At 47.1% G+C, this 27182-nt stretch overlaps 1 protein-coding gene and 1 long non-coding RNA gene across 3 annotated transcripts; one reads left to right on the top strand and one right to left on the bottom strand.

The window, feature by feature from the left end:
- Positions 1-1862: 1862 nt before the first annotated feature.
- On the bottom strand, positions 1863-17555 carry Tmem11 (transmembrane protein 11). 2 transcript variants are annotated; one of them, XM_052757279.1, is made up of 3 exons: positions 17347-17437; positions 14415-14704; positions 1863-3280 (listed from the first exon to the last, which is right to left on the bottom strand). In XM_052757279.1, exons 2-3 carry the CDS (start codon positions 14426-14428, stop codon positions 2764-2766), a joined length of 531 nt encoding a protein of 176 aa, XP_052613239.1. In that variant the 5' UTR covers positions 14429-14704; positions 17347-17437; the 3' UTR covers positions 1863-2763. The 2 variants fall into 2 exon arrangements, with proteins under 2 accessions (XP_052613239.1, XP_052613238.1); XM_052757278.1 differs by lacking the exon at positions 14415-14704 and having other exon boundaries at positions 17347-17555.
- LOC128122050 (uncharacterized) lies at positions 17486-26110 on the top strand. The gene is made up of 3 exons (XR_008222323.1): positions 17486-17599; positions 25589-25728; positions 25866-26110. It is a non-coding gene; the product is annotated as an uncharacterized LOC128122050 (long non-coding RNA).
- Positions 26111-27182: the final 1072 nt, after the last annotated feature.

Raw genomic sequence — 27182 nt, 5'->3', positions numbered from 1 at the left:
GGATTTCAAACAGAAGATTGGGGAGTTAGCGAGGTGAGATGTGGCAGTGGCTTGTTCCTTTGTCTCTCAGATCTTTCAGCATTTACCCCAATATCTGGATCCAGGTTTTTATTAAAAGACCCATTAGAATTCGTGTTACAACAGCATACTCAGTCATCACAGTACAAAACATCAAACTGCTGAGGAGGTTGGTCTGGGAGACGCTGTGGTAGGCAGCTTGGAGCCACTAAGCCTCACAAGCGAGGGCACCAAGGATTCAAGTAACCTGCATATTCATGGACACTGTAGCCACGTCCTTTGCTTCCCATGCCAGGTGATGATCTAAGCCCTAGGGCTGAGGACAAGAGAACCACCAGCAAGGTTCTGTAATGTAGCTAGTCCAGCCAACCTGAGTGCCCTCTTCCTACCTACTCAGAAACTCCATGCTTGGAAGGCCCAGCCCCAGCCTCCTTCAACTCCTGCTCTCTTGAACTTTATCCTGACAGTTTCAGTCCAGGGCCTGAATGTGGGCAGCTGCCACTGAGGTTGTAGTGCCGCAGCTGTCCTGACTTTCTCTTCTCTGTAGGGGTGCTCCCCCATCCTAAAATTCCTTCGGGTAAGTAGGTGGTCAGAGTTCAGTCTCCATCTTGCTCTTTAAACCTTGTGGTGTCTGGCCACTAGTGCTTCTTGACCCAGATGCAGCCCACCCTACAAGGCAAGTGACAGGGTAAGTTCATGCCCCACGTGCTCAAGGGCACAGTCACTGAACCAGCTGTTATAAGGTGAGCTGGGTGAGACACACGTGGAAGGAGCTTCCTTGGGATCTGCTGGTCCGTTTCCTGTTAACTGCCCCTTTATAGAGCTCTTTGCTCCTGAAAGTGGATAAGTAGGTAGGCAGTTAAGACTAGATTGGCTTGTTAGATTCATTTCATGACCTATGCCTTAAAAGGGCCACACACAACCCTATCAGGTGGGTTTCCAACAGGAGGGTCCAAGCCATGTGGCTTGCTTTCTTCTCAACTGAGAGAGCTATTGTGAAAGCATTGTGGCTATCAACAGAATGTGAGGTTCACAGGCTGTCACTCTCAAGAGCCCAGCACACCCACACCCCTACCCTGCTGGCTAGGGGCCAAACCAAGATGGCATTTCAGAATCTGGGTTAGTCCACTCAACAAGAGTGACTTTGTTCAGTGCAGCTGGGGAAATAGGAAGAAGCTGTTTGTACCTGGTTTCTATTTTGGGCAAGGGCATATGCTCAGCTGAAATGAGGTCCCCAGCCCATAGTCGTCCCCCCCCCACCCCCATGTAATCTGATGTGTAGAAAGAACGCAGCCAGACCAGGTGACTGCCTGTTACAAAAACCCCTCCCATGCTGTGCTTGCCCATCAGGCTCAGAGCCAGCCTTCAGCCACTCCAGGGCTCTCATAGGTACTAATTCACCCTGCAGAGACCTGTTCATCTGGATTGCTTGTGGCTAAGGCAGATACCTCTTGTTCATCCCTTGACCCCACCACACTGCCACATAACAATACTGTTTGTGTAGCTAACATCATCTTACCACTGAGCAATCAAACTCAGCCATTAGTATTTCTACATAAGTCAAAGTTTCTTAGACTTTTATGGGCTTTTAAAAATCTCGCCCAAACTCTGGATCTCTTCTATTACAAATGTCCCAATAGCCCCTGGGAGTTCTCTAAAACCTTGCTTCCCTTATATCCAGGTTAGGACCCCTTCCTGATGCGTCAGCACTTCCTATGGAGAAGCTAGCTCGGCCATCTACTAAAGACCACAGAAGTACAATGCCCCAGCCTTTGTGCAGGGGATCATCTTCCACTTATTTAAAGCCTTAGGAGGGGAAAAAAGACAAAAGACACAAAGCTGGGCACGGTGGCACATGCCTTTAATCCCAGCACTCAGGAGGCAGAGACAAAGGATCTCTGAGTTCTAAGCCCAGCTGGTCTACACAGCAAGTTCTAGGACAGCAAGAAAGACTGTCTCAGAAAAGTAAGACTCACTTCCACAAGGCAGAGGCACCTCCCACAGCCTGGGGCACTAGGTTGAGCTCAGGGCTACATAGGAACAGCAGAGACTTGTTTCTCTGCTGTCCTTAGTCAGTCTTTGGAGAAGGGCTTCTGGGTTTGATGTCCCCAGGTGAACTAAAGGGAGACCAAAGCCACCTTACCCTACTATGTCTGGCACATGACAGCCAACAGGGGCCATGACTAGGCTAGAGTAGCAGTCCAGAAGCTCGGGTAGCTAGTCCTATTATGTTGTGCATTCTTTTTGGCAGGATGTCAGCTCTAGTGCCACTCTGCTGCAACAAGTTGCAGCAGGGTGTGTCTGCAGCACTTGCCTGGCTCACAAACAGCAGCAGCTGCAGACACAGGCATAGACAGAGAGAACAAGTTGAAATTCTCATAATTTTAATGGTCAATAGCTTCCGGTTGGCTTCTGAATGGTATAGTTAAACAATATACTTAAGACATCCCCACAGCAAGTTCACACCCCTCAGTAAGTAGCGTTGGCTCCATCCATATTCCATTGCCCAGCCAGACTTCCATAGCCTGGGACCCACACCTGGGTTATGGAAATAGACATCTTAGTGTAATGAGCTGAATAAACCCCTGGCATACCCATGATCTGTTATTTTTGTTGAAAAATAACAAGTATTAAACCAAACACTTTCCCAGGTGCTGTTGCCTCATGGAGAAAACCCAAGGTGTTGCTGTAGGGATCTGAGTCCTGTGGGCCCTGTGGTTTTGCTCGCGTCCCACTCTCCTGCAGTCATACGGCGTAGAGCTCATAAACCTTCTTTACACAGTACACCAGGGCAGCCAGTGCTATTGTGTTGTGCAATCTCTTTCTGTGCAGGTCATCCTTCCGAACCAGCACCACCGGTGTGGAGGAGGTGAGCGTGTGCAGAGGCAGGCGCGACAGTTTATAGGCATCATACTCCACCTGGTACTTGCAGCATGGGTCAAACTGCCAGGAGATCCCATAGAGGGTACAGCAGGCCAGGCTCAGCACACCAGCGGGCAGGGAGACGTAGTGGGAGTAATCCAGGGGCAGTGCCAACGGGGTGAAGAGGCAGGCAGTGCCAGCCAACACGGCCGTCTTGTGCAGGCAGTTGCCCACAGTGATCCAACGTGCTGTCTCATCTCCAATTCGGGTGGGCTCTATCACAATGTACTTGTACTGGGCTTCCAGCGCCTGCTCCAGCTCATACTCAAACTGGTCCTGGGCGTTCTCCCCACTGTAGATCTCATGCACTATGTAGCAGTCTGTGGCTGACAGGCTAACCCTTTAGTGGAGGGAAAAAGACAAGGTTAGGATGAACAGCCTAGCTCATCTGGATGTGTGGGGTTTGGACAAGTGTTTGCCTCAGCCTCAAGGATAGCCCACTTACAGGTTCATTTGCTTCAGAACCCAACCCACAAGACAACAATTTTTTTTCCCCTGAAAGAAATGGTGAAACAAAAAGGCCACAAAGGTGGCCTAGCATGGTAGCCCACACCTTTGACCCCAATACTTAGGAGGCAGAGGCAGGCAGATCTCAGGTCTGTGAGCTCAGGCCAGCCTGGTCAACATAGTGAGTCCCAGACAGCCAGAGCTACTCCCCCCAAAATCAGACTGTACTCCCAATACAAGGCACGGGGGTAGGGGAGGGGAAGAACACCCCATACCCAGACCAGCACCCCTTAATAAAAAAGGCCCTGGCTTGGAGCTTGGATTCAGGCAGTGCAAATGCTTTACCCCAAAACAGTGACTATAATTAAACTGGGCTCAGGTAAGGCTTAATTAAATCACATGCCCCAAGTCAACTGTGCACCAGGGAGAATACTATTCCCTCGGGTGGGACTAGAGGCCTCAGCATGGGGAACAGAGATGGCTCAGAGGCAGAGCTTGCCTAGCCTGCACAGGGCCCCTGGGCTCGCCCCTAACACCACAAAAATAAAAAGAAGCCACAGCATGGGGCATGGCCAAAGCAGCCTGTCCATTGGCATGCCATGTTGCAGGCTCCTGCGACCTCCCAGGAAGCTGAAGATCCCAACTGGAAAGAAAGCAGCATTCCCCCATTAAGGTCTTCTGTGGAATTCCTCCATCTAGAGTTCATTCCAAGGGTAGGAAGGTGAGCAGGACACCTACAGTTTGTTCACAACAGGACACACTTATTTTCAGACACTTTAGCCAATAAGTAAGAGCTTGAGGAAGGGGTCATCCCAGCTCAGAGTTGAGACACAAAAAGCCAAAGTGCCAATTTACACATCCATCTGTGAAACTGAGACTCATCACAAGTCCTGCCCACTTCCAAAGTGAACACAGGGCACTTCCCTATGCACAGAGACTGTGAGGCAAGCCCTCTCCCCTGTGGAACACTCAAGGCAAAATGTAGGTTCAAGCTGGGATTGCAGTGCCCTTACAATGCTGTGGCCATCTTGAACACAGAGCAAACAGTTTATCTCAGTAAGGCACGTCCAGCACCTCCGACAGACTGCCTGTCTTAAAAACTTATCACTAGGCAGATGACACTTTCTGCCTGGCCAGCACCTCCTGCACGCCAATCTACCCAGGCCATGCTGACTCTACCTCTATTTGTCAAGACAGATGAATAGGCATTTTCATGATTACAGACATGTCTGGAAATGGGAGGCCAGTGCTCCATAATATGGGGTGACATGAAGCAGACACAGCCAGGAAGAGCTCTGAGTCAGTGGGTCATGACTCTCACAGCTTGCAGCAGCTATAGACATAGCTGTGCCCACCCGATCCTCATATACTCTGAGCTGGTCCTGTAGATATGCTCACCAAAGCCCTTTCCCACCCATTCTGGACTTGGCCCAACTATACAGCATGAAACAAGCAAAGCAAGCCAACAACAGAGGAAGCAGGATACCACACAAGGAGTCTCTCAAGTTCACAAGTAGGCAGCACCTACACACCCATGGGTACCAGACACATCAATTCTATGGCGACAGCCAGTTAAGAAAAGTAGTACCACGTCTCCTTTGGGATGGTAGAATCTTTAGAAAAGTGTATTTCCAGAAAGAAAATGGTTAACACTCAAACCAAACATCATGAAGCACAAGTCCCCTATGTTGAAGTGCATGGGATCACACAAGATGCCAGCACCCTACTTTGTTATGCACTGGTAGGAAGGAGGGAGTCAGCCGGCGGTGGTGGCGCTTTAATCCCAGCACTCAGGAGGCAGAGGCAGGCGGATCTCTGTGAGTTCAAGGCCAGCCTGGGCTACAGAGTGAGTTCCAGGAAAGGCGCAAACCCTGTCTTGAAACCCCGCCCCCCAAAAAAAGGAAGGAGGGAGGGAGTCCTGCATGCCACAGCAGGTGTGGTTTGTTTTTGTTGAGATAAGATATCTTCTCTGTGTAGTCCTGGAACTCAGAGATCAGCCAGCTTCTGCCATAAGTGCTAGGATTAAAGGCATGCACCACCACCAGCTCCACCTTTTTTTTTTTAAACAGGGTCTCTCACTGACCCTGGAGTTTGCCAACTGGCTAGACTGGCAGGCCAGTGAGAGCTCCAGGGATCCACTTGTCTTCCCTCTCCCCAGCACTGGGGTTACAGGCTGACACATTTCATTTAGGTGCCCCTCCTGCAAGCAGAGTAAGCATTTTATCCACAGAACCATCTACCCAACCCCAGGAGGGTGTTATTTTAGTTATCTACCTGTTTACATAAAAGTACCTGCATATCCAGGAGACAAGGAGGTCTGAGAACAGGGCTATTTATCATTAGGAGGGAACTAAGTGGCCCAGGGAAGGAAAGGGAGCCCCCTTTCACTAAAGGACCTTTGATCCTACACTTGGTCCAACCTCTCTATGCACTTTGCTAACACTGGGTGAGGGGTCACTCTATCCTGAGCCGTCAGTGGAACAGGTGGCAGCCTTGCTCCAGCACCTCAGGTCATGGGCCTGCCCAGGTTAACCAGCTTTGGGTAGGGAGGGAGATAGGCAGCAAGAGTGACTTGGCAATGCGGCCAAAAGGCAGCTCTAAGTCCATACCTTGCCCTCTCTGGGATACAGCTGCCCTGAGAATATCTGGCAGGCTGTGCAGAGGGCTCTGTAATCCCTCTCACCCCGACCCAAGGCCAAATCTCAAATGTCAATCTTCCCAAAGTCTAAAAACACCCTTTCAAGAGCTGGTGAGAGCAGAATCTGCCTGTTAATCGAGAAAGAACTCAGCTGGGCTGCCCACTACTATGGTGATATTTTATTTGTATTAAAATGTTATTTGTATGTTAATAAATAAAGTTGCCCGGGGGTCAGAGCTATTAGCAAGCCATAGGAAAGCAGGGCAGTGGTGGCGTACGCTTGTAATTCCAGCACTTGGTAGGCAGAGCTGGGTAAGTCTCTGTGTGTTCAGGGATACAGCCATTATTGGATACACATGCCTTTAATTAATACCAATCGTGGAAAACCTGGAGGCCTATACAGACAGGCCGTGATGAGGCGGTCATGTGGTTGGGTTTACAACCAATGAGAAGGCAGGACAGGAACTCTATATAAAGACTTTAGCACAGGGGTAGCTCTGGTTCAGAGAGGTAGGACCACCGCAGGAGGAAGGGTAAGGTTTTAGCTCTTAGCTCTGACCTCTTGGCTTTCTTCTTTGCATTGGTTCTGTGTTTCTTATTTAATAAGAAGGTTGGATACATCTACATTTGGCGCCCAACTACCCGGGCAGTGGATGGCATGGCATCCTGTAATGGGGATGCATGCAGCAGCTCCTCTCATGCTTCACTGAGGTACAGAACTAATAAGGTCTGTCATTCAAGTCTGTCTTTGGGATTGTCAACTAGGAAGAGTAAGGAAATGAGGCTTCATAAGCAAGATGGTCTCTGCCAGAGGGAACTATGTGGGGTAAGGCAAGGCTAGCTTTCCACTTACAAAGTTAAGTGTAAGTACAAGTTTTGTTTTTTTTTGCAAACATGGTATCCCTGGCTAGTCTTGAACTCACAGGGATTGGCCTGCCTCTGCCTCCCGAGTCCTGGGTGCTGGGCTGCCTCTGCCTCCTGAGATTAAAGATGTGGGCCACCAGGCCTGCTTGGCTGAAGCACAAGTTTTATTATTATCTGTGATAAAACATACATAACAAAATTTAGCACCTTATTAAAATAGTTACACCACTATACAACTATCTCCGTAAGGTGTAAATCCAAAGTCAAACCCACTGAACACCCCCTTGTCCCCCCTATTCTATTTTCAACGTACTGAGTTCAACTATTCTAGGTAATACACATTCATAGAATCACATTATTTGTCCTTTGGTGGCTTGGCCATTTCACTTAAATGATGTTTTCTTTTAAAACAAAACAATTTTCCCCCTTAACATTTTTGTTTGTTTTTCTTCTTTTCGAGACAGGGTCTCACTCCATAACCCTAATTGTTCTGGAACTTGCTATATATACCAGGCTGGCCTTGAACTTGGAGATCAACCTACCTCTGAGTTCAAGGCCAGCCTGGTCTACAGAGCACTGAGTGCTGGGATTAAAGGTATACACCATCAAGCCTGTCCAATACTTGGTTGTATGTGTGCATGCATGGAAGTCACAGGACAATTTGCAGACGTCAGCTCTTTCCTACCCTATGTGAGTTCTAGGGAAAGAGCTCTCTCCAGGCAAATACTTTTTAGCCGCTGAGCCATCTCTCTATGCCCTGCCCCCTGTTTTCAATTCCTTTTAAAAAGTTTTTATTTTATGTGCATTGGTGTTTTGCATGTGTATGTGTATGTGTGTGTGTGTGTGTATCTGTGTGAGGTTGTCAAATCTTGAAGTTACAGACAATTGTGAGCTGCAATATGGGTGCTTAGAACCCAGGTTCTCTGGAAGAGCAGCCAGTGCTCTTAACCACCAAACCAGCTGTTCAGCCTTTTTTTTTTTTTTTTTTTGGAGACAGGGTTCCTCTGTTGTTTTGGTGCCTATCCTGGATCTTGCTCTGTAGACCAGGCTGGCCTCATAGAGATCTGCCTGGCTCTGCCTCCCGAGTGCCAGGATCAAAGGTGTGTGCCACCACCGCCTTGCCCTCTTTTTTTTTAACTTAAAATTTTCATTCAGGAGAAACATATACATGCCAGAGTACATATGAAGATCAGGGGACTGTAAGTTGGAGGTGGCTCTCACCAAGGGCGTCCCAGGTACTGAACTCAGGTCCTTACTCAATGAGCCTTACTAGCCCTGTTTCTTTTAAATAGTAGTCACTAGGGGGCTGGAGAGATGGCTCAGTTGTTAAGAGCACTGCTTGCTCTTCCAGAGGACCTGGGTTCAATTCCCAGTACCCACATGGCAGCTTACAACTGTAACTCCAGTTTCGGGGGAATCCAGCACACAGACATGCATGCAGGGAAAACACCAGTGTACCTAAAATACAAATATATTATTTAAAAAAATACAAATCAAGGGTTAAATTATCAGTCTATCAAAAACTACTGTCAGCCTGTTATTGTATGGTGGCACATGCCTGCAGCACAGGCACCGCTGCTCTCCCTTTGATTTGTATTTTTAATCACATTTTATCATGTTAAATATGGTGATGCATTCCCATGATCCCTGCACATGGAAGATAGTGGTAGAAGGATCAATCATGAGTTTAAAGGCCAGCCTCTGCTACACAGAAAATGAGTCTAGTCTAGACTATATGAGACCATGTTGCAAACAATACAAGGAAAAGAAGCCTATCAAGGGAGAATGCACAGACCATACAGCTCTGAATTTTAGTTGGCATAGCATCAATGCCACAATCTTAGGACACTTTCATCACCCTAGACACTCTGTACCCCTTAGGGCACTTTTCTTTCCCTTGATCCTTCTCAGTTGTTAGCAGCTACCCATCTGCTTCTTGACTCTGTGGATTTGCCAATTCTGGTTATTCCAGATAAACAGAACCACACACCACATGGGGCTTTGTGATGGGCTTCTTTCTTAAAAGCATTATGCTTTTAAGAGGCATCATGTACCAATGATATTTACTGTAATCCTTAAAAGTACATATTTAATATAATTTTTAAAAACCCAGGAGAACTATATGTTACATGTATCAAAGGCTCTGTGTACCAAAGATCAACAGCCACTTTCTTCCTGTGACATCTAGTAGTTGACTTTTACATGTTAAGTTCACTAAGACTTTCTCTTTTAAAAACAAAACAAGAAGCCAAGAGGTGGTGATACACCCCTTTAATCCCAGCACTTGAGAGGCAGAGTCAGATGAGTTCGAGGCCAGCCTGGTCTACAGAGTGAGTTCCAGAACAGCTAGGGTTTACACGGAGAAACCCTGTCTGGGAAAAACAACAAAACAAACCAACAACAAAAAACATAAAAAATGGGGTTGGGGATTTAGCTCAGTGGTAGAGCGGGTTCGGTCCTCAGCTGGGGTGGGGTGGGGATGGGACATAAAAACAAAACAAGAAGTCTGTGAGATGGCTCCATGGATCAAGGTTTTTTTTTTCCACAATGCCTGAAGATGAGTCTGGTCCCCGGGACCTCCATGTTTGAGGGAAGAGAACCAACTCCAACAAGTTGTCTTCTGACTTCCACATGCATACTGTGGCCTGACTGCACACAAATAAATGTAAAAGAAATTTTAAAATAAAATTTCAAAACAAGCATGTGTACGAGCTGCCAGAGCAGGATGTCAGGTATCTTCCTCTATTCCTGACCACCTTACTGCCTTGAGACAGGGCATTTGTGGAAATGTCAGTAAAATGTGCTATCTTTTCTGTCAAAGGAGTAAAGGAAACAAAGTTTCAACATTAGCTGAAACCAGCATCTCCTTTGTCCAGGGTTCCTTCAGCTTTGTTCTTCCCATCCACTGGGGCCTGCCTTCCTAGTTCTTGAGCTATGGTCTTAGGACAGGCCCATAACCTAACATTTGACTAAGATCAAAGCATGCGCTCAAGATTGTGCCTCCTGGTCTCAAAAATTGTACTTCCCTTACCAACAGTGCTACATTTACATCAGCAGATGCCATAAGAATTTGAAGCTCTGCTGGGTGTGCTTGCCTGTATAGCTGGCTCCATATGCAGCTGGACAGCCTTCTGCAAAAGTAAACTTTTTTTTGCATTATATGGTCATTTCCCTGAGACCCCAGACCCATTTCTAACATTTAGCTAGGCTGGCTGGCTAGCATGCCTTCAGGATCTCCCCGTCTCTCTGCCTATCCTTCCAAACGCTGGCTAACAGGTACACAGAGCCATGCCCAGCCTTTCATGTGAGTGCTAAGGATTTGAACGCAGGTCCTCATGCCTGCAGCACAAGCACTCTTACCCACTCGAGCTACCTACCCAGTCCTATGCTTCTTTTATAATACAAAAAAAAAATTTTTTTCTTAAAAAGAAAAATCTCGCTGGGTGGTGGTGGCGCATGCCTTTAATCCCAGCACTTTTGGGAGGCAGGGGCAGGTGGATCTCTGTGAGTTTGAGGCAGCCTGGTCTACAGAGTGAGTTCCAAGATAGCAAGGACTATTTATTTCAACGAGAAACTCTGTCTCAAAAAAAAAAGAAAAAGAAAAAAGAAAGAAAGAAAAATCTCAACTGGGCACAGTGGGACATAATTGTAGCACCAGTTACCCAGAAGGCTAACGCAAGAAGACTGAGCCAGGCGGTGGTGGCGGATGACTTTAATCCCAGCACTTAGGAGGCAGAGGCAACTGGATCTCTGAGTTTGAGGCCAGTCTAATCTACAAAGCAAGTTCCAGGACAGCCAAGGCTACACAGAGAAACCCTGCCTCAAAACTAAACAAACAAACAAAATACTATGAGTTCCAAGCCAGCCTGACTCCTTTCCCAAGGAGAATAAAAAAAAGCTGGGACTGTGGCTTGGTGGAGAGAGTGCTTGCACAAAGCCCTGGTTTGATCCCTAGCAACAGATCAGAAGCCTGTATGTTATCCTCTGCTACACATCAAGTTCAATGCAAGCCTGGTTATACTGGTTACCCTGTCTCAAAACAAAAACAAAAACAAAGCCGGTGGTGGGGGCACTCACTTTTAATCCCAGCACTTGGGAGGCAGAGGCAGGTGGATCTCTGTGACTGTGAGTTCAAGGCCATCCTGGTCTACAGAGTGAGTTCCAGGACAGCCAGGGCTGTTACACAGAGAAACCTTGTCTCAAAAAACAAAAACAAAAAAGCTCCAAATTCAACAATCTGTATGTACCCCTTATCACAGAGACCAGATACCAATGGGGCTCCCACTGCTAAGGCAAGCAGGAAGTGACTCACCTCCCACTCTGGTACCTGTTCTGTGCCTAAAGAGAAGTCGCAGAAGTAAGCTCCCAGGCCAACAGTTTCTGTGAGCAGGAAGGGTCTTCTAGCTATGCTGTACTGGCCTCATCCTATATTCCTGCTGGGAAGAGGACAATTCTGTATCGTGGGGGTGGAGTGGGAAGGGGGTATATCTCTCTAGACCCAGAACTCAATCTGATGGTCCACTTCCTAGGCCCCAGACTCTCAGGCAGGGTTCAAGTGGAAACTCACATCTAGGCTAGCAACTGGTGCTTGTTTCCTTTTTTAAACACCTGAAGGTATTTCCATCAAAGCATCCCTATGTAGCTCTGCCTGAACAAAACAGGTTCCCAAGAATGTTTGCAATGAGGGACAGGAACAGAAAAACTATTGTGGCAATTAAGACATCAGGGGCCTGAAAATGTAAAGTAGAGCCAGGGATCAAGCTGCCTTTTTGTTTTCAGACCTGGCCTCACTATGTAACAGCGGTTGGCCCAGAACTCAGAGATCTGCCTGCCTCTGTCTTCCAAATGCTGGGATAAAGGGTATGTGCCATCATAAATAACCATCAGATTACTCACTCTTAACCACTGAGCCATTTCTTCAAGACTGATTTTTTTTTAAAAATACACATATATAGGAATGCATTTTATTAGATAGATAGATAGACAGATAGATAGATAGATAGATAGATAGATGGATGGATGGATGGATGAGTGTTTTGCCTGCATGTATGTCTGTGCATCCTGTGTGCAGTGCCAAGGAGGACAGAGACCATGGATGCTCAGAATTAAACCCAGGTCCTCTGGAAGAGCGGCTAGCGCTTATAAATGTTGAGCCATCTCTCCACTTGGCATGTGTGTCCCCACTGCTGAGGCAGAAAAGCTTTTCAGTCACCAGACCACAGACACAACCTCTTACAGGAGCAAAGTGTCAGGTGCCCTTTGAAACAGCCTAGTCTAGGTCTCCCTGTTGCCTGCCACATAGGGTCAACTGTTTGATCTTTCTGCTTTCTTTCATTCCCAGGAAGTCTTGTTTGGTTAGCCAGAAGTGGGTTTCCTGGACCGGCAGGTGGGCGTGGGGGTGGAGGTGGAGTACAATATCTCCTATCACAAGAAGCTACACAAGTGACCATGTTCCCATAGAGCAAAAAGTAGCCCGGTCTACCTAGAGGGACCCCGTCTCCAAAAAAGCAAAACAAAAAAGCAACCTGACCACTGACAACTACATTTGTAGGCTTCAGATACCTTAAATGTCACAAGTATCCCTCTTCCTGTCTCTCATTACAAACATTCTTAGGAACCTGTTGCATTCAGGCAGTTAGATAGGGATGCCTTGATGAAGACAGCCTCACTTGTTTTATTAAAAAACAAAACAACCAGTTGCTAACTTAGATGTGAGTTCCCATCTGAACCCTGCCTTGGAATCCGGGGCCTAGGAAGCACACTGAGAGATTTCATTCTTCTGGGTCTGGAGACCCTCTCCCCGGCAAATAGTACAAAGCTTGCTTGAATGAAACAAGGAATAGAATTGTCCTCTTCTCAGCAGGACTGTAGGATGAGGCCAAACAGCTAGGAGACCCTTAATTGTCACAACAGTACTGCCCTTCCAGAGAACACCAGTTCCCAACACCCACGTGAGGCGGCTCAAAACCATTTGCAACTCTAGCTCCAGGAGATCAATGGTCTCTTCTGGACACTGCAGGGGCCCACTCAAACACACTATTAAACCAAATCTTGCCCAGTGGTGGTGGTGCACACCTTTGATCCCAGCACTCCAGTGGCCAGACTGGTCTACAGAATGAATTCCAGGATGGCCAGGACACAGAAAAACCCTGCCTTGAAAAACCAAACCAACTAACTAAACAAACCCAAGAACAAACACCCACAAATCTTGTGTTCTTACAAATATGTATTATGTGAGTTTTTTCCTGCCCCGCCACCTGCCCCACTTCCCCTACCCTCCCTCCCTTTCTGTTGCCCCTCCTCAAATTTACTCTCATTTGTTAAGTCCAAGGGCAAAATACTTTGCTACCTGAGCCAGTTTCCTGGTCCCTCAAAGTACTGTAGGAGTGTGAGGACCTGGCTGGGTGCAAAAATCAAAGAGAACAGCAGCAAAACATCTGTAGCTGTTTATATGTAAATTAATTACTCGATAAAGTAAAAACCTCAGCCCCTCTGGCACAATAACATTTCAAGTGCTGACAGACACAGGCAACTAGTGGTAACCCCAATGATCAGCAGAGATGTATAGCCTTCATCTGAAGAACTGTGGGGAGAAGTCAGTGGTTATTGCCTTTCTCCAGGAACTCTGTGCCCATTCAAGTTGCTGTTGGCACCAGGACCCAAACACAGAGGCAACAAGAAGGTTCCCTGTCTGTGTATGCTGGCTCGTAAACACACTTCCCATCCCACCCACAGCTCTTCCCACACTCAAGAAGCAAGCCATGGCCAACACAAACTAGGCAGAGCAGCCTTAGCCTTCCCCCATCCCTGGACACTATCAACCCTACCTTTCAGTGGGATCCACTGAAATTCAGAACCTGCAGAAATGGACCACTGTAGCAGAAATCAAAGCAAATGGAATCTAGACTGCTTGAGGAAAACAGAATACATCCCAAAGGCAGGACCATGGCAGAATGGACTTACACATTCAGATCTGGGAGCAGAACATGTGGCTCAGCCAAGGGTGCTGTCGTCTCTCACTAGCCAACAGGCAGAGAGCCCCGACCCTCACGTAGTGGCTATAGATCCAGAAACTTCGGTGTTTGTCCCTGGCCTGCTCACCTCAACCAGACCAGGAGGAAAACTACCACATACCCGAGCCAGCATGAGAACCTCTTGAAATATTAAATGCCTCAAATCCCTGTAGTCCCCAGCTCTAAAAGGGAAGCATCAGAACAGAAAGGGGGTCTATCACCCCAGAAATGTAAACCAGCCTGTCCACGTGGCTGTTCAAATGGAGTAGGCACTAACCCTACACCGGCCACTGGGATCTTATGTCCCTGTATTCACAAATATGACAGTCTTCCAAGAGGAGGTGGCAGGAAAGGCTGTGGAGGCAACCCCATAACTGACTGCCTGACAATAGCACAGAACAGGGGAAGGAAGCTATAATACCCCAGGCCGTCCTGTATCACCATCAGACACAGATCAAATATCTTCACAAGGTCATCAAAAAAAGGAATTCAGAGTACAGGGCTATACTCACATTCCAACAATCATGGAGATCTCAGGGATGCTCAGGGGCCCTGAGAGTAGCACCAAGTAGCCCAAGAAAGGATAGGCAAGGCTGTTTGAGAGCTGGTCCAGGCTGGCACACAGGTGGCAGAATACAGATCCCTGCTCTGCTTTCCTAGATGGGTAAGTGTGCCTCAAAGAGGCCAGCAGGACAAACGGCAATCTGTTTGCTGTGCTCGCTGTCAGTATGCTCAATTTTGGACAAGAATTCAGGTTACAGCTCAGAGTTTGATGTTCTTCATTACAAATACTGTTGTTTCCCTGGATTTAATGGAGTGGAGAGAAAAATCAACACATAAGCAGCTCTCAGTTTGCTCCTTTCCCCCTCCAATTTCAATCTAGATCAGCACTGTCCCTCGCTACCGCACTGATGGAAAAGCTCTCTCTATGCTTAGCCATTGGCCCAAAGTGAGTACCGGACACCCGAAACATGGTCTGTGATCTAAGAGCTAAACTTCTCATTGTATTTAATTTTAACTTCAATGTAATCGTCATACACGCCTAGCAGCTACTAAACTGCTACAATACTAGCTACAATACTAGCTCTAGTTCTAGCCTGTGTTTCTGGATGCAAGAAGCAGGCAAAGCAAGAATCACTGCAAACTAAGCTGACAATCAGCATCAAGCAAGGCATTAAAAACATATGCTCCAGAGTATGCAGCCACTGGCAAATAGGATGTCTGTTCAAAGCAATCCCACTCCAGCCCTTGCCACAAACCACACAGCATCTCCTTCAGTTTCAGCACAGGGCAGGCAGCAAGGTGTGAGCAACTCTGAAGTACTCGTAGCATGAAGCTGAAATTTGAGTCAGTCCAAATGTGACATGGAACAAAGTCACTTAGGAGCCATAAACAGCTTACTTGTGTCATGAGAGCCAATAATACACTCAGTCCTCACAATCTATGGTGCTGAGCATACAATTATTCTGGACTGCTCCACCCAGTCAGGCCACCAAGTGAGCAGGAATGGAGGTGTGCCCAGAAGTCAGCCTGCTAGCCAGGGGGGGGTTATGTTTCCATACACTGCTCTGAGTGGGAGGGCCTTAAGGAGATGGGATCCTAAGAATGAGTCCTTTGGCAAGGGCCTTCCCACAAAGGCAAACAGAGGGGTAGCCTCCAGTCCACCACACATATCGAGGAGGGCAGATGGCAACTCTCAAATCATAAACTCTGATGCACCATTCCTGGCAGACACACAACACCTGCATGCATGGGTAGAACCTGCAGTTTCTGGCCAAAGGTCACAACCTGAATACCTACAGGACCCATGCAGATAACCTCAATTAGTCAAGTTGTCAGGTGAGGAACCAAACAGAAGTTGCTCTGAAGAGTGTCAACTACTATCTAGTTTTACTATAAAATCTGTCTGTATTTGATTTAAATTCCCTTAAAAGCTGATGCTCAATCAAGGACTGGACCCCTACTATGGGTGGTTGGCTGACAAACCTTTTAATTAATATTTGTTTCAAGACAAAGGAAAAATAGTTCTCTGTATCTATTTTCTTAGGTAGGCTAGCAAGGCCCATGCTTGAAGCATGCAAATTTGACCCTTTCAGTCTGTATCCAAGAGTAAGAGTATCACAGGCTGTGGGTGCACACACCTTTAATCCCAGCACTTGGGAGGCAGAGGCAGATGAGTTTGAGGCCAGCCTGGTCTACAGAGTGAGTTCCAGAACAGCCAGAGCTACATAGTGAGACCTTGACTCTAAAAACAAACAAAACAAGTAGTAAAAGTATCTTTTTGTCTTCTAGGAAGGTTCTTTCCTGTTACTAAGGGGCTGAAATTGAAGATCCTGAAAGCATTCTTTTAAGGTTTTAGGACATGGAAAACAACAAAATAACCTCTTTTGATGTTCTTATCTAAAAAACATGCGAAAAGTTAGGAAAACCACTCTTTGCCACTGCTTTCCCATGAAACAGTAAATGCAGAATAGATTATTTTGCATAACGGAACTCAAGAATAAAACCAAGGCTAATTGCTACTGCCAAGCAAGAAGAATCGTGTGGGGTGGGAAAGCTCTCTGTAGGCAAAAGCAAGGAACACAGGATGCATCAGTCAAAAAAGAACAAGGCAGATTAGCTGAGACCGAACTTTTATGTTTGACAGTACTCACTGGAAAAGAAAAAAAAAAAAAGCCAAACTTTCTTTTCTACTGACATCCACAGTAAAATGCGGAGGCCCTTACAAAAATCTAGTAGTTCCACTGATACACACACCCTTCTCCCCAAACTTCTAGTGGCCGAACAGTTTCTAGTAACCTACTAGTGAAAAATACTTCCCAGAATGAAAAATCTACAAGTTCAACATGAACCAGGCCAACTACTCTCGCCTTCGGGAACTCACGGGAAGAGACAAACTCCGAGCGCCCCCAAACGCATTCGGTAGAAAAGGTCACTTTAAAGGACTAAGGGCAGAAGCGCTTGCAGAGAACCCTCAAAGAGTGGCGATAACTGCCCGCTCAGAAGGCATCCAAGCACAGGCCCTTGGAGGCGCGCCCGGCACGCTGCTGCTCTCAGCAAACGCCCCTAGAAAGCACACCGCCCGGCGAACCTCTGCCCTCCGCCTTCTCTTCCAGGAGCCCATCCACGCCACGTCGGGCGCCCAGGCCCAGGCAGCCACGTGCTCGAGCCAGCGGCCCGGAGCTCGCACGCCGCCCCGAAGAACAGCTTGGCGGCCCGCGCAAGGCGCTCACCCCGGCTCACGGACCGCCTAGTGCGGGCCGCCACCCCTTCTGGTCGTGCTCCCCGTGCTCCCCGGCCGTCGCGCCGGCCCGCTCCTCCCACACCAGGCCCCCGCGGACGGGGCCCCGCGCGCGGCAGGCACATGATCCGGAGTCACGCGTGGCACAGGGGCTTCGCCGACTCTGAGGTCGGCGGCCTCCCGCCGTCGCGAGCCCAACTCACCTCTCTCGGGAGCTACCGCCGCCCGGACCCAGACGCCTCCTTCCCCACGCGGCCATCTTGGAGACTCTCGGCTCGTCGGGGGCTGGCGCCGACGCGGCTCCGGGCGCGCGCAGGCCGAAGGGAAACGTAGTCCGGTGAGCCGCTGGTCCGCCGAGGGAGGCGGCGAGCGGACTACAACGCCCACAATGCCGCATGCCGGAAGGCGGCTGTAAACTGCCGCGCGCAAGAGGGCGAAAGGTGGGCTCCGCCTGAGGTAAGAGTCTCCCAGTCGCAGTGTGCGAATTACTGCGCCCACCGCCTGGACGTCCTTGGGCGCCCAGAGCGAGTGGCTGAAGGAGAGCGGAAAGAAAGCGCCTACCACTCCCAGAGCGCTTCGCGCGGCGACCCCGCCCTCACGGCCTGAGAGGCCCGCCCAAGCCTTGGCCTCAGCCCTCTTGCCCTTCACTGTGGCCTCGGCCGCTGGGGGCCTGCGTTTCCCCTGGCTCACACCTCACGACGACTGGAGCAGCTTAACCGCCCCCATTCCTCTCTTCTCATCCGCAGACTAGGACTCGTGCGCCCCCAGTTTGAAGGTTGCCTCTGCTTCCGTAGGGTCAACTGCTCCCCCCCTCCCCCGACCAGAACTTGCCAGGCTGGCAAATTCAGAGATTGTTTGAGGGGTCTGTGGATGCGCGTGACCCCAAAGGCCTGTTCCTCCCAGCCAGTTTTGATGCTTCCAAACCTTGCTTGGGTCTATCTGTGTGGTTTCTAGTAAGTTCCTGGTTTTCAAATTGAGTGCTGCACCCCTGCCTCCAAGTGCCAGACGCTAGCACAGTGAAAGTGTGGCAGAAGGTTAGGGATGTGGAGAGAGAGACAGAGACAGACAGAGAGAGAGAAGACTGAGGTCTGAGGGCCTGCAGAGATGGTTCAGTGGTTAAGGGCACTGACTGCTCTTGAGGGGACTCAGGATCAATTCCTGGCACATGGCGGCTAACAATAGTCAGCTACTCCAGTGACTTCTGAGGCCCTCTTCTGGCCTCGTGAGCACTGCACACATGTGGTGCACAAACACGGGCGAAGCACCCAGACACGTTAGAAAAAGAAAAAAAAAAAAAAAAAAAAGAAAGGTATGAAAAAGCCAGCTGAGCCAGGCGGTGGTGGCGCAGCACTCGGGAGGCAGAGGCAGGCAGATCTCTGTGAGTACGAGGCTAGCCTGGTCTACAGAGCTAGATCCAGGAAAGGCACAAAGCTACACAGAGAAACCCTGTCTCGAAAAACCAAAAAAAAAAAAGCCTGCCTATAGAGCCTGGAAACCCTCCCCTGCCTGGGCTACTCACAAAATACAGCATGCAGGAGAAAAACTTGGTCTAGAGAAGGCAAGTGATAAGGAAATGGCCTATAAAGGTTTGTGAGAATCATGGCTAAGGACTTGAGTTTATGCGTTTTTTCCAGATCACTAGCCTACTCCCAACCTCCCGAGTGTCTTTGTAAATTTTTTAATAAGTTGACTTTATTGTTAATTATGTATCTCTGATACAATTTGTCCTAGACACCGGAACCTAGAAACCTAAGCAGGTGGCCCTCTGTGATGCATCCAGGAGATAAAATCTCTGCTCTTTCTTATTCCCGTTTCTCCCTTCCTTATTTACACTATTCTTTCACTTTCCCAGAAGCATTTTAAAGTGGTGGGAAAGCTCAGCTCTCAAGGAACCCTGATAATAGGGCAGGGGCATGCTCCCTTTTCCATCATCCTTCACTTTCCTGTGTTTTTGTACCTATGGTGTCCTATACTCACAGCCTAGGGAAACCTGGACCCTCTTCTCTGCCCTACTGTAACAAGAGCCAAAAAAAAAAAAAAAAAAAAAAATGCATTGACCAGGGGCTTCTAAGCTCACATTTAAACTGGGAGGCAGCTGTCCAGGAGGGTCTGCCTTTTCTGGGATGCCTGTGAGGTTCTAGTGTTCCAGTACCAAGTCTGAGAAATGGTGGATCCCCCTGGGGATCCATGTCCCTGTCTTGGTTATATTTCCCGTTGCTGTGATAAAAATACCCTGACACAAGCCACTTAAGGGAGAAGAGGGTTTATTTGGCTCACACTTTAGGTTACAGTCTGTGGTGGTTTTAATGAGAATGGTCCCCAAAGGCTCATATATTTGAATGTTTGATTCCCAGTTGTACTGTTTAGGAAGAATTAGGAGGTGTGGCCTTATTGTAGGAGGTGAGTCACTGGGGGTAGGCTTTGAGATTTCCAAAGCCCAGGCCAGGCGCAGTCTCTCTCTTTCTCTGCCTGGTAGTTGTCTCAACATGTAGGATCTCAGCTACTGCTCCAGCACTATGCCTGCTTGCCAGCTGTCATGCTCACCACCGTGATGGTCATAGACTCAGCCTCTGAAAGTGTAAACAAGCCCCTAATTAAATGCTTTCTAAGTTGCCTTGGACATGGTGTCTCTTCACAACAATAGAACAGTAACTAAGACACAATCCATCACAGCAGGGAAACCATAGCAGCAGGAGCTTGAGAATACTTTTCACACGACATCCACAGAGCAGAGAATAGTATTCTTTCTCTCTGTTCTTTCTCTGCTTGTGTATAGTCCAGGATCTCTTGCCCCCAGTAGTGGGTAGTTCTTCCCATCTTAGTTAATCAAGATAATACCCCACAGACATGCCCACAGTCCACCTTAATGTGTCTAGGCAACCCTTCACTCAGACTCCTTTTCCAGGTGACTCCAGTTTGTGTAAAGTTGACAACACAAACTGACAACACTACCTCATCTAAATTTGACACACGAACACATCGCTTTAAACCATAACCTTAAGCTTTCATTCCTTCTTCCCAAAGTCTCATGTTTAGCTCATCATGTAAAATGACAACCCAGCTTTTAAAATCCCAACACTTTAAAAGTCCAAGGTCTTAACTGTGAGTTCCAGCAATAGTAATAATAAAATTTCCATCATATGCTGGTACAGAATAAACATTCCCATTTCAGAATGGAAGGATCAGGACATAGCAAGGGATGATCCAAACAAAACAAAAATCCAGCAGAGCAAACACCAAATCCTGAAGCTCCATATCTAGCATCTGGGACTTGTGATAAAATTGACTATGGTCCGAAAAGTTCAAGTCCTGCTACTTGTAGCTCACATAGCTTAACTTCCAGGCCAGCTCTACTCCACACCTGCAGCCATTCTTGGCAGATGTTCCATGGTCCTGGCAATTCCAAAATCCTAGGGTTTCCAATGCAGCTTAAGTTTCACCTTCATAGCTTCACAAAGTGGCCACTCAGTATCTGGCCTCAGTGGCTCCTCATGACCTCCTCAATCTTTGCTCTCTTTGTCTTTAAACCTAGAGGTCTAAATTTCCCCCATTTTACAACCGGGTTTAGGTTTCGGGTTTTTTTGTTTGTTTGTTTGTTTGTTTGTTTTTACAGCAAACAAGTTTTTTTCCAACAAAGGGCCATTAGTCAACACTGCCCCTGACAGCAGAGATGAGGAGGGAAGCATGTGTGAGGCCTGAGCCAGCCCCTACAGTTTCACAAGACAGTCACACACACAAAAAAAGACAGTTCCTGTAACCCCGTGAAACAGTATGCCCAAAGATGGAAAAACTGAAACCTCAGTCAATCAAAAATATACTAGTGTAAATGTACATTTCTTTCTCACACACCAGTTCCCAAATAACTGACTCAGAGGCTGAATATAAATTATAAATGCTCAGCCAATAGCTCAGGCTTGTTACTAACAGCTCTTACAACTTAAATTAACCCATTTCTATTAATCTATGTATTGCCATGTGGCTCATGGTTTTAGCTGTCCTCTAGTGTGTCTTGCTTCCTGGATGGCTGGTTGGAGTCTCCTGACTCTTCCTTGCTCCTTCCCAGCATTCTCAGTTTGGCTCTCCTGCCTAATCTTATTCTGTTCAGCTATTGGCCAGTCAGCTTCTTTATTAAACCAGTCACAGCAACAAATCTTCACAGTGTACAAAGGGGTTATTCCACAGCATACTAGTGTAACTGCTGCTTGTTTGACCAATTATGTTTGAGATGACTTAACTGTTCCTGAAATTCCCCTAGCTGTGCTTAAAAGGAGCCTGCCCACTCCTCTCAGGGCCCACACCATTTTGTACAGTGAACGACCCCACATATGCTGGGGTAAATACATGCTCTTTGCTCTTACATACTATTTGAGTCTGGGGTCTTCCTTCAGCATTTTCTCGGACCCCTACAAAACCACTATTACATAGATAGTATTGTCAAGCTATGCTGCCAGCTTGAGATATATCCCAACCTTCTTGGACCACAGTTGAATCCACTCTGTGTGCTGACCCTGAAGAAATAATAATCTGTTTACACAGGTGCAGAGTGCCAGGTTTCTCTTTAATGGCTCCATTCAGTCTTTTTAACTTTATGGCTGCTCTTCTCCTCTGAAACTTTAAGCCTGCCTACATACTTTTCCTCTGTCAAGGAAATTAGTCCATTATCTCTAAATTAAACTTCACTCAGGTTCTTGGAACATGAAGCCAGATGCTTGGCCAAAATACCCCAACAATGGCCCCTGGCATAGGTCTTGACACAGTCCTTCTTTGTTACCCTGTGAAATCTCATGAGCCAGGCCTCATCCATTGTGTTTCAGCATTACTATATTCCCAGCTCCCACCAGAATGACCCATGAGTCTCTACTTACAGCTTTCAGTGTTTTCTAGCCTAAAGTTCCAACTTCTTCCACACCTTCCCCACAAAACAGTTCCAAAGGCCCCAAAGCCCCATGTTCAGGTTTCTCACAGAAGCATCTCCACTTCTGGTCCCAATTCCTGTCTTAGTTCCCGTTCCTTGTTGCTGTGATCCACTGATAGAAGCATTTATTTGGTTCACAATTCCTGGTTATAGTCTATCATCATGGCAGGGAAGTCACAGTGGAAGGAGTTTGAGAGAACTGGTCACATGACATCCACAGTCAAGAAGCAGACAGCAATGAATGCATACTTCAACAGTCAAGAAGCAGACAGCAATGAATGCATACTTCTGCTCAGTTCCCTTTCTACATTTGTACAGTCCAGGATCCCATGAAGGGAATGGTGTCACCAACAGTGGGTAGGCCTTCCCACCCACCTGTGCTGGCTAGTTTTATGTCAACTTGACACAGGCTAGAGTCATCTGAAAGGAAAGAACCTGAATTGAGAAAATGCCTCCATGTGATACTGCTGTCGGGCATTTTGTTTTTTTCTTTTCTTTCTATTTTTTTTTTTTTTTTTTTGGTTTTTTGAGACAGGGTTTCTCTGTGTAGCTTTGCGCCTTTCCTGGGACTCACTTAGTATCCCAGGCTGGCCTCGAACTCACAGAGATCCGCCTGGCTCTGCCTCCCAAGTGCTGGGATTAAAGGCGTGCGCCACCACCGCCCGGCTTATTTTTTTTTTTTTTTTGAGACAGGGTTTCTCTGTATAGCTTTGGAGCCTTTCTTGGAACTCACTCTAGACCAGGCTGGCCTCGAACTTACAGAGATCTGCCTGCCTCTGCCTCCTGAGTGCTGGGATCAAAGGCGTGCACCACCACCACCCGGTATGGCATTTCCCTAATTAGTGATTGATGGAGGAGAGCCCAGCCAATTGTAGGTGCTGCTGTAAGAAAATAGGTTGAGCAAACCATGTGGAGCAAGCCAGTAAGCAGCACCCCTCTATGGACTCTGCTTCAGCTCCTGCCTCCAGGTTCCTACCCTCTTTGAGTTCCTATGCCAACTTCCTTAAATGATAGATCATGATGTGGAAGTGTAAGCCAATAAATCTGTTCCTCTTCTTGGTTTTTTTTTTTTTTTTGGTTTTTCGAGACAGGGTTTCTCTGTGTAGCTTTGCGCCTTTCCTGGAACTCACTTGGTAGCCCAGGCTGGCCTCGAACTCACAGAGATCCGCCTGACTCTGCCTCCCGAGTGCTGGGATTAAAGGCATGCGCCACCAACGCCCGGCCTCTTCTTGTTTTTGATAATAGTATTTCATCATAGCAACATTAACCTTAAAACATCACCCATCACATGCCCATAGGCCAAACTAGGGAATCCCTCATTAGGACTCCATTTCCAGCTGGGCGGTGTTGGCACACATCTTTAACCCCAGCACTCTAGAGACAGGGCAACTCTGGTACATTTCAAATGCTGACTGTTTCCTGCATGGTCCAATGCCTGTTGGCTTCATATGCTGACCCAGCCAGACTCTTTCTGGCTGACTATGCTCCCCTCTTTCCTAACACTATGATTTGTTTACTCCTGCATTATTATACTGTAAGTGCTAACTCCTCCCTGCCTAATTACAGTAGGTAGCGCTGCCCCGAGAGTATACAGATAATGACCCAGCTAACAAGACATCCCTTGAGCATTAGATCTAAAGGGAAAAAATCCTACCCATTTGGAATTTTAAACTGAATAATGATGTAAAACAAAATAATAAATGCTATTCATACAAACATGTCTTTTCTGAACTTAGCAGTTTAATAATTCAGGTTCCATTTTCTTTCTATCTATCTATCTATCTATCTATCTATCTATCTATCTATCTATCTATCTATCTTATCTATCTATCTATCTATCTTAGGAGCTTCTTAGGAGAGCAATATTATTCCACTGAGATAAAACCAGCTTCAGAGATGCTCATAGCAAGGAACAACATTCCAACTTTTGTGACTGAGTCCTGGAAGAGGGACAATATAGGCAATTGGTTTAAAGCCCATTTGGGTAAAGAGTAATCCCAGAAGCATTTGGGATACAAACTAGTGCTTCTGATTTTCCTATGACTATTCTCAGACATACCAGAGGTTGTTTAGGGGTCAGAAGACAGGATGGTTGATTTGGGGGCTGGAAAGATGGCTCTGTGGTAAAAGCACTTGTTGCTCTTGTAGAAGACCCAGGTTCAGTTTTCAGCACACACATGTATGGAGGATTTGACATTCTCTTCTGACCTCAGGCATATGTACATGCAAACAAAACACCAATACAAAAAATCTTTAAAAGATGGAGGAAGAGGAGGAGAAGACAATGACAGGATGGAGAACAGCCTTTGAAGGCTCAGCGTGGGCAAGAGAGATGCTCTCTCCACTGGAGAGCCCTTGGTGCATGTCTCTCCACTTAGCACCCTTTGAATTCCAGTGCATCCTCAGAAACTGGACTAATGTTGCTCTTTGAAAATTTTGTGTGTGTTTAGTGTAGGTGTTTATGCACATGAGCACGTAGAGGCCAGAGGTACATGTCAAGTAAGTTTTCTACGGTTGCTGCCATCCTATTTTTTGCAACAGTGTCACTCAGTGAATCAGGATGTCCCTAGACTGGCTGGTCAGCAAGCCCCAGTAATCTGCCTGTCTCTGTCAGAAGGGGGCATCGGATCCCCTGGAACTGGAGTTATAGATGGCTGTGAGCCACCTTGTGCTGGGAATCACACCCATTTGGTCACATTTTATAAGGAATATTAGAAAAATTCCCCGTTGCCTTGGAATACACCACCTACACCACACACACACACATACACACAAATATGTAGATAATTAATTATTGTCAGTGGAACAAGAGAATAAAATTATCAGTTCAACAGTTTAGCCCTGTTAAACTTCCTGGGGGACAGAGACTTGGAGTTTCTATTTATTTATTTATTTTTTTTTGTTTTTCGAGACAGGGTTTCTCTGTGTAGCTTTGCGCCTGTCCTGGAACTCACTTGGTAGCCCAGGCTGGCCTCGAACTCACAGAGATCCGCCTGGCTCTGCCTCCCGAGTGCTGGGATTAAAGGCGTGCGCCACCACCGCCCGGCGGCTTGGAGTTTCTAAAAAGAAGTCATGGGCTGGAGAGACGGCTCAGTGGTGCTCTTCTTGAGGACCTGAGTTCGATTCCCAGCACCTATATCCGGTGGCTTACAACTTCCTGTAACCCCAGCTCCAAGGGGATCTGACACCTTGGAACTCTGTGGGCACTTGCATTCATGTGCACATATACTCCCATATAATAGAAATAAATCTTTAAAAAGTTACAATTTGTAGAAACCAGGCCCCAAGCTTAAAGGTAGAGACTGAAGAGATGGTGTGATAAGCATAGTAAAAAATGCCCTTTAGATCTCTAGAAATAGCTTAGTCGGGAACCCCACTACACCCCAGGCTACAACTGACAACCAGAACCCAACGGCATCATTCACTCAGGATAAACAGACACGAGACTGTGTAAGCGGACGGCTCCATGACTCCCACCTTACAGTATATAAGCAGAGACCAAGAGCAATGCATCACTCTTCACTCTTTAGGACTGTCAAAGACATCGGAGAGACGCCACCTTGATCTATCCTGCTGCCTGCTGCTGGAGAGTCTCCCCTGAAATCCTGACCCTAGAATTGGAGACTGTGGTTAGAGACTGGATCCAACCTTCAGCTAAGATATGTGACAGGTGAGCAGCCTTGGGGAGAGAGCCTTAGGACTGTAGTTAGGAATTTAGAGTATGAGTCTTGTGTGATGACCTTCAGCATAATAAAATATAACTTCTGTTTTACTAACTATGCATACTTACCTTCTTGCTCCCTACAGATGGCCCAGCAGTTAAGAGCACTGGCTGCTCTTCCAGAGGACCCCAAGTTCCATTCCCAGCTTCCACACAGCAGCTCACAATCATTTGTAACTACAGTTCCAGGAGACCCGGTACCCTCCATCAGGTGTGCCCAGCCACTTTGGTTTTAGTTGATTCCAGCCATATAGTCAAGTTGACAACTAAGATTAGCCATCACATGGACTGTTACCTGGAAGTATAAGATGAATAAATTCTTTCCTCCCCAGGTTCGTTTTGGTGTAGTATTTATCACAGGAACAAAAAAGCAAGCTCAGATTCTGAGGTGCATAGATGGTAACATCTGCTAGTTGTTGAGGACCATCTTTCTAATTGGGTGGGAGCTTTCCCTCTCCTAATGCTACATACAACTAATCACATAACAAAAACAGTCCTAGAGCCAACAGTTCCAAGATCATGGAAGTCATTGTACTACCATTATTTCTTAAGAAACTTGTTAAAGCACTAAACACTAACTGGGACTATCATACTCATGGGCATTCTCCCTCCATGGGTAAAGTTGAAAGATTGAATCAAATCTTTAAATGACACATTACTAAGTTAATCCTGGACAAGTCTCAGTTGTCTTGGACTCAGTGTTTGCCTATAGCTTTGTTTAGAATCCATACAGCCCTCAGGACCTAGGACTACCTCCTGGGAAATGCTATATGGATTGCAATATCTGGGGAGGGCCACTGACTTTCCCACCATGGAAGCTAAAAGTTTCTCAGAAATGATGTGCTGGTCTCTCTTCCACCTTGGCTACAAGGCCCTCCTACCTGGACCCCTCCACAGGAATTTACAGCCCATTCTTTCCGGCCTGGAGACTGAATACAAATAAAAAGATGAAGAGACCAAGTTGGAACCAATCTGGGAGTGGCCATTTCTGGTGCTGTTAATTACCCAAACTGCAGTTCAGATGGCTGAGAGAGGTCGGATCCATTACACCTGAGTGAAGAAGGCTGCTGATAACAGTGCCCAGAGAAAATAGACAATCTTTTTCTGTTTGCTTGGTTTTTTTTTTTTTTGTTTGTTTGTTTGTTTTTTTCTAGACAGGGTTTCTCTGTGCAACAGCCCTGACTGTCCTGGAACTCACTCTATAGACCAGGCTGGCCTCAGACTCAGATGCCTGCCTCTGTCTCCTGAGTGCTGGGATTAAAGGTGTGCACCACCACCACCACCACCACCACCATCACCACCACCCAGCTTGAAAATAGACAAACTTACCACCAGGAGAATCTTTTGAAATTAAAGCTAAGAAAGAGCTGTCTTGACAAACAAAAACAAAACAACTAAAACAG

Source organism: Peromyscus californicus, unplaced genomic scaffold (genome assembly GCF_007827085.1).
Source record: "Peromyscus californicus insignis strain IS unplaced genomic scaffold, ASM782708v3 Scaffold_3__1_contigs__length_106647218, whole genome shotgun sequence".
Taxonomy (NCBI): Eukaryota; Metazoa; Chordata; class Mammalia; order Rodentia; family Cricetidae; genus Peromyscus; species Peromyscus californicus.
The sequence above is the reverse complement of the archived record's forward strand: the minus strand, read 5'-3'. Positions and strand labels throughout refer to the sequence as shown.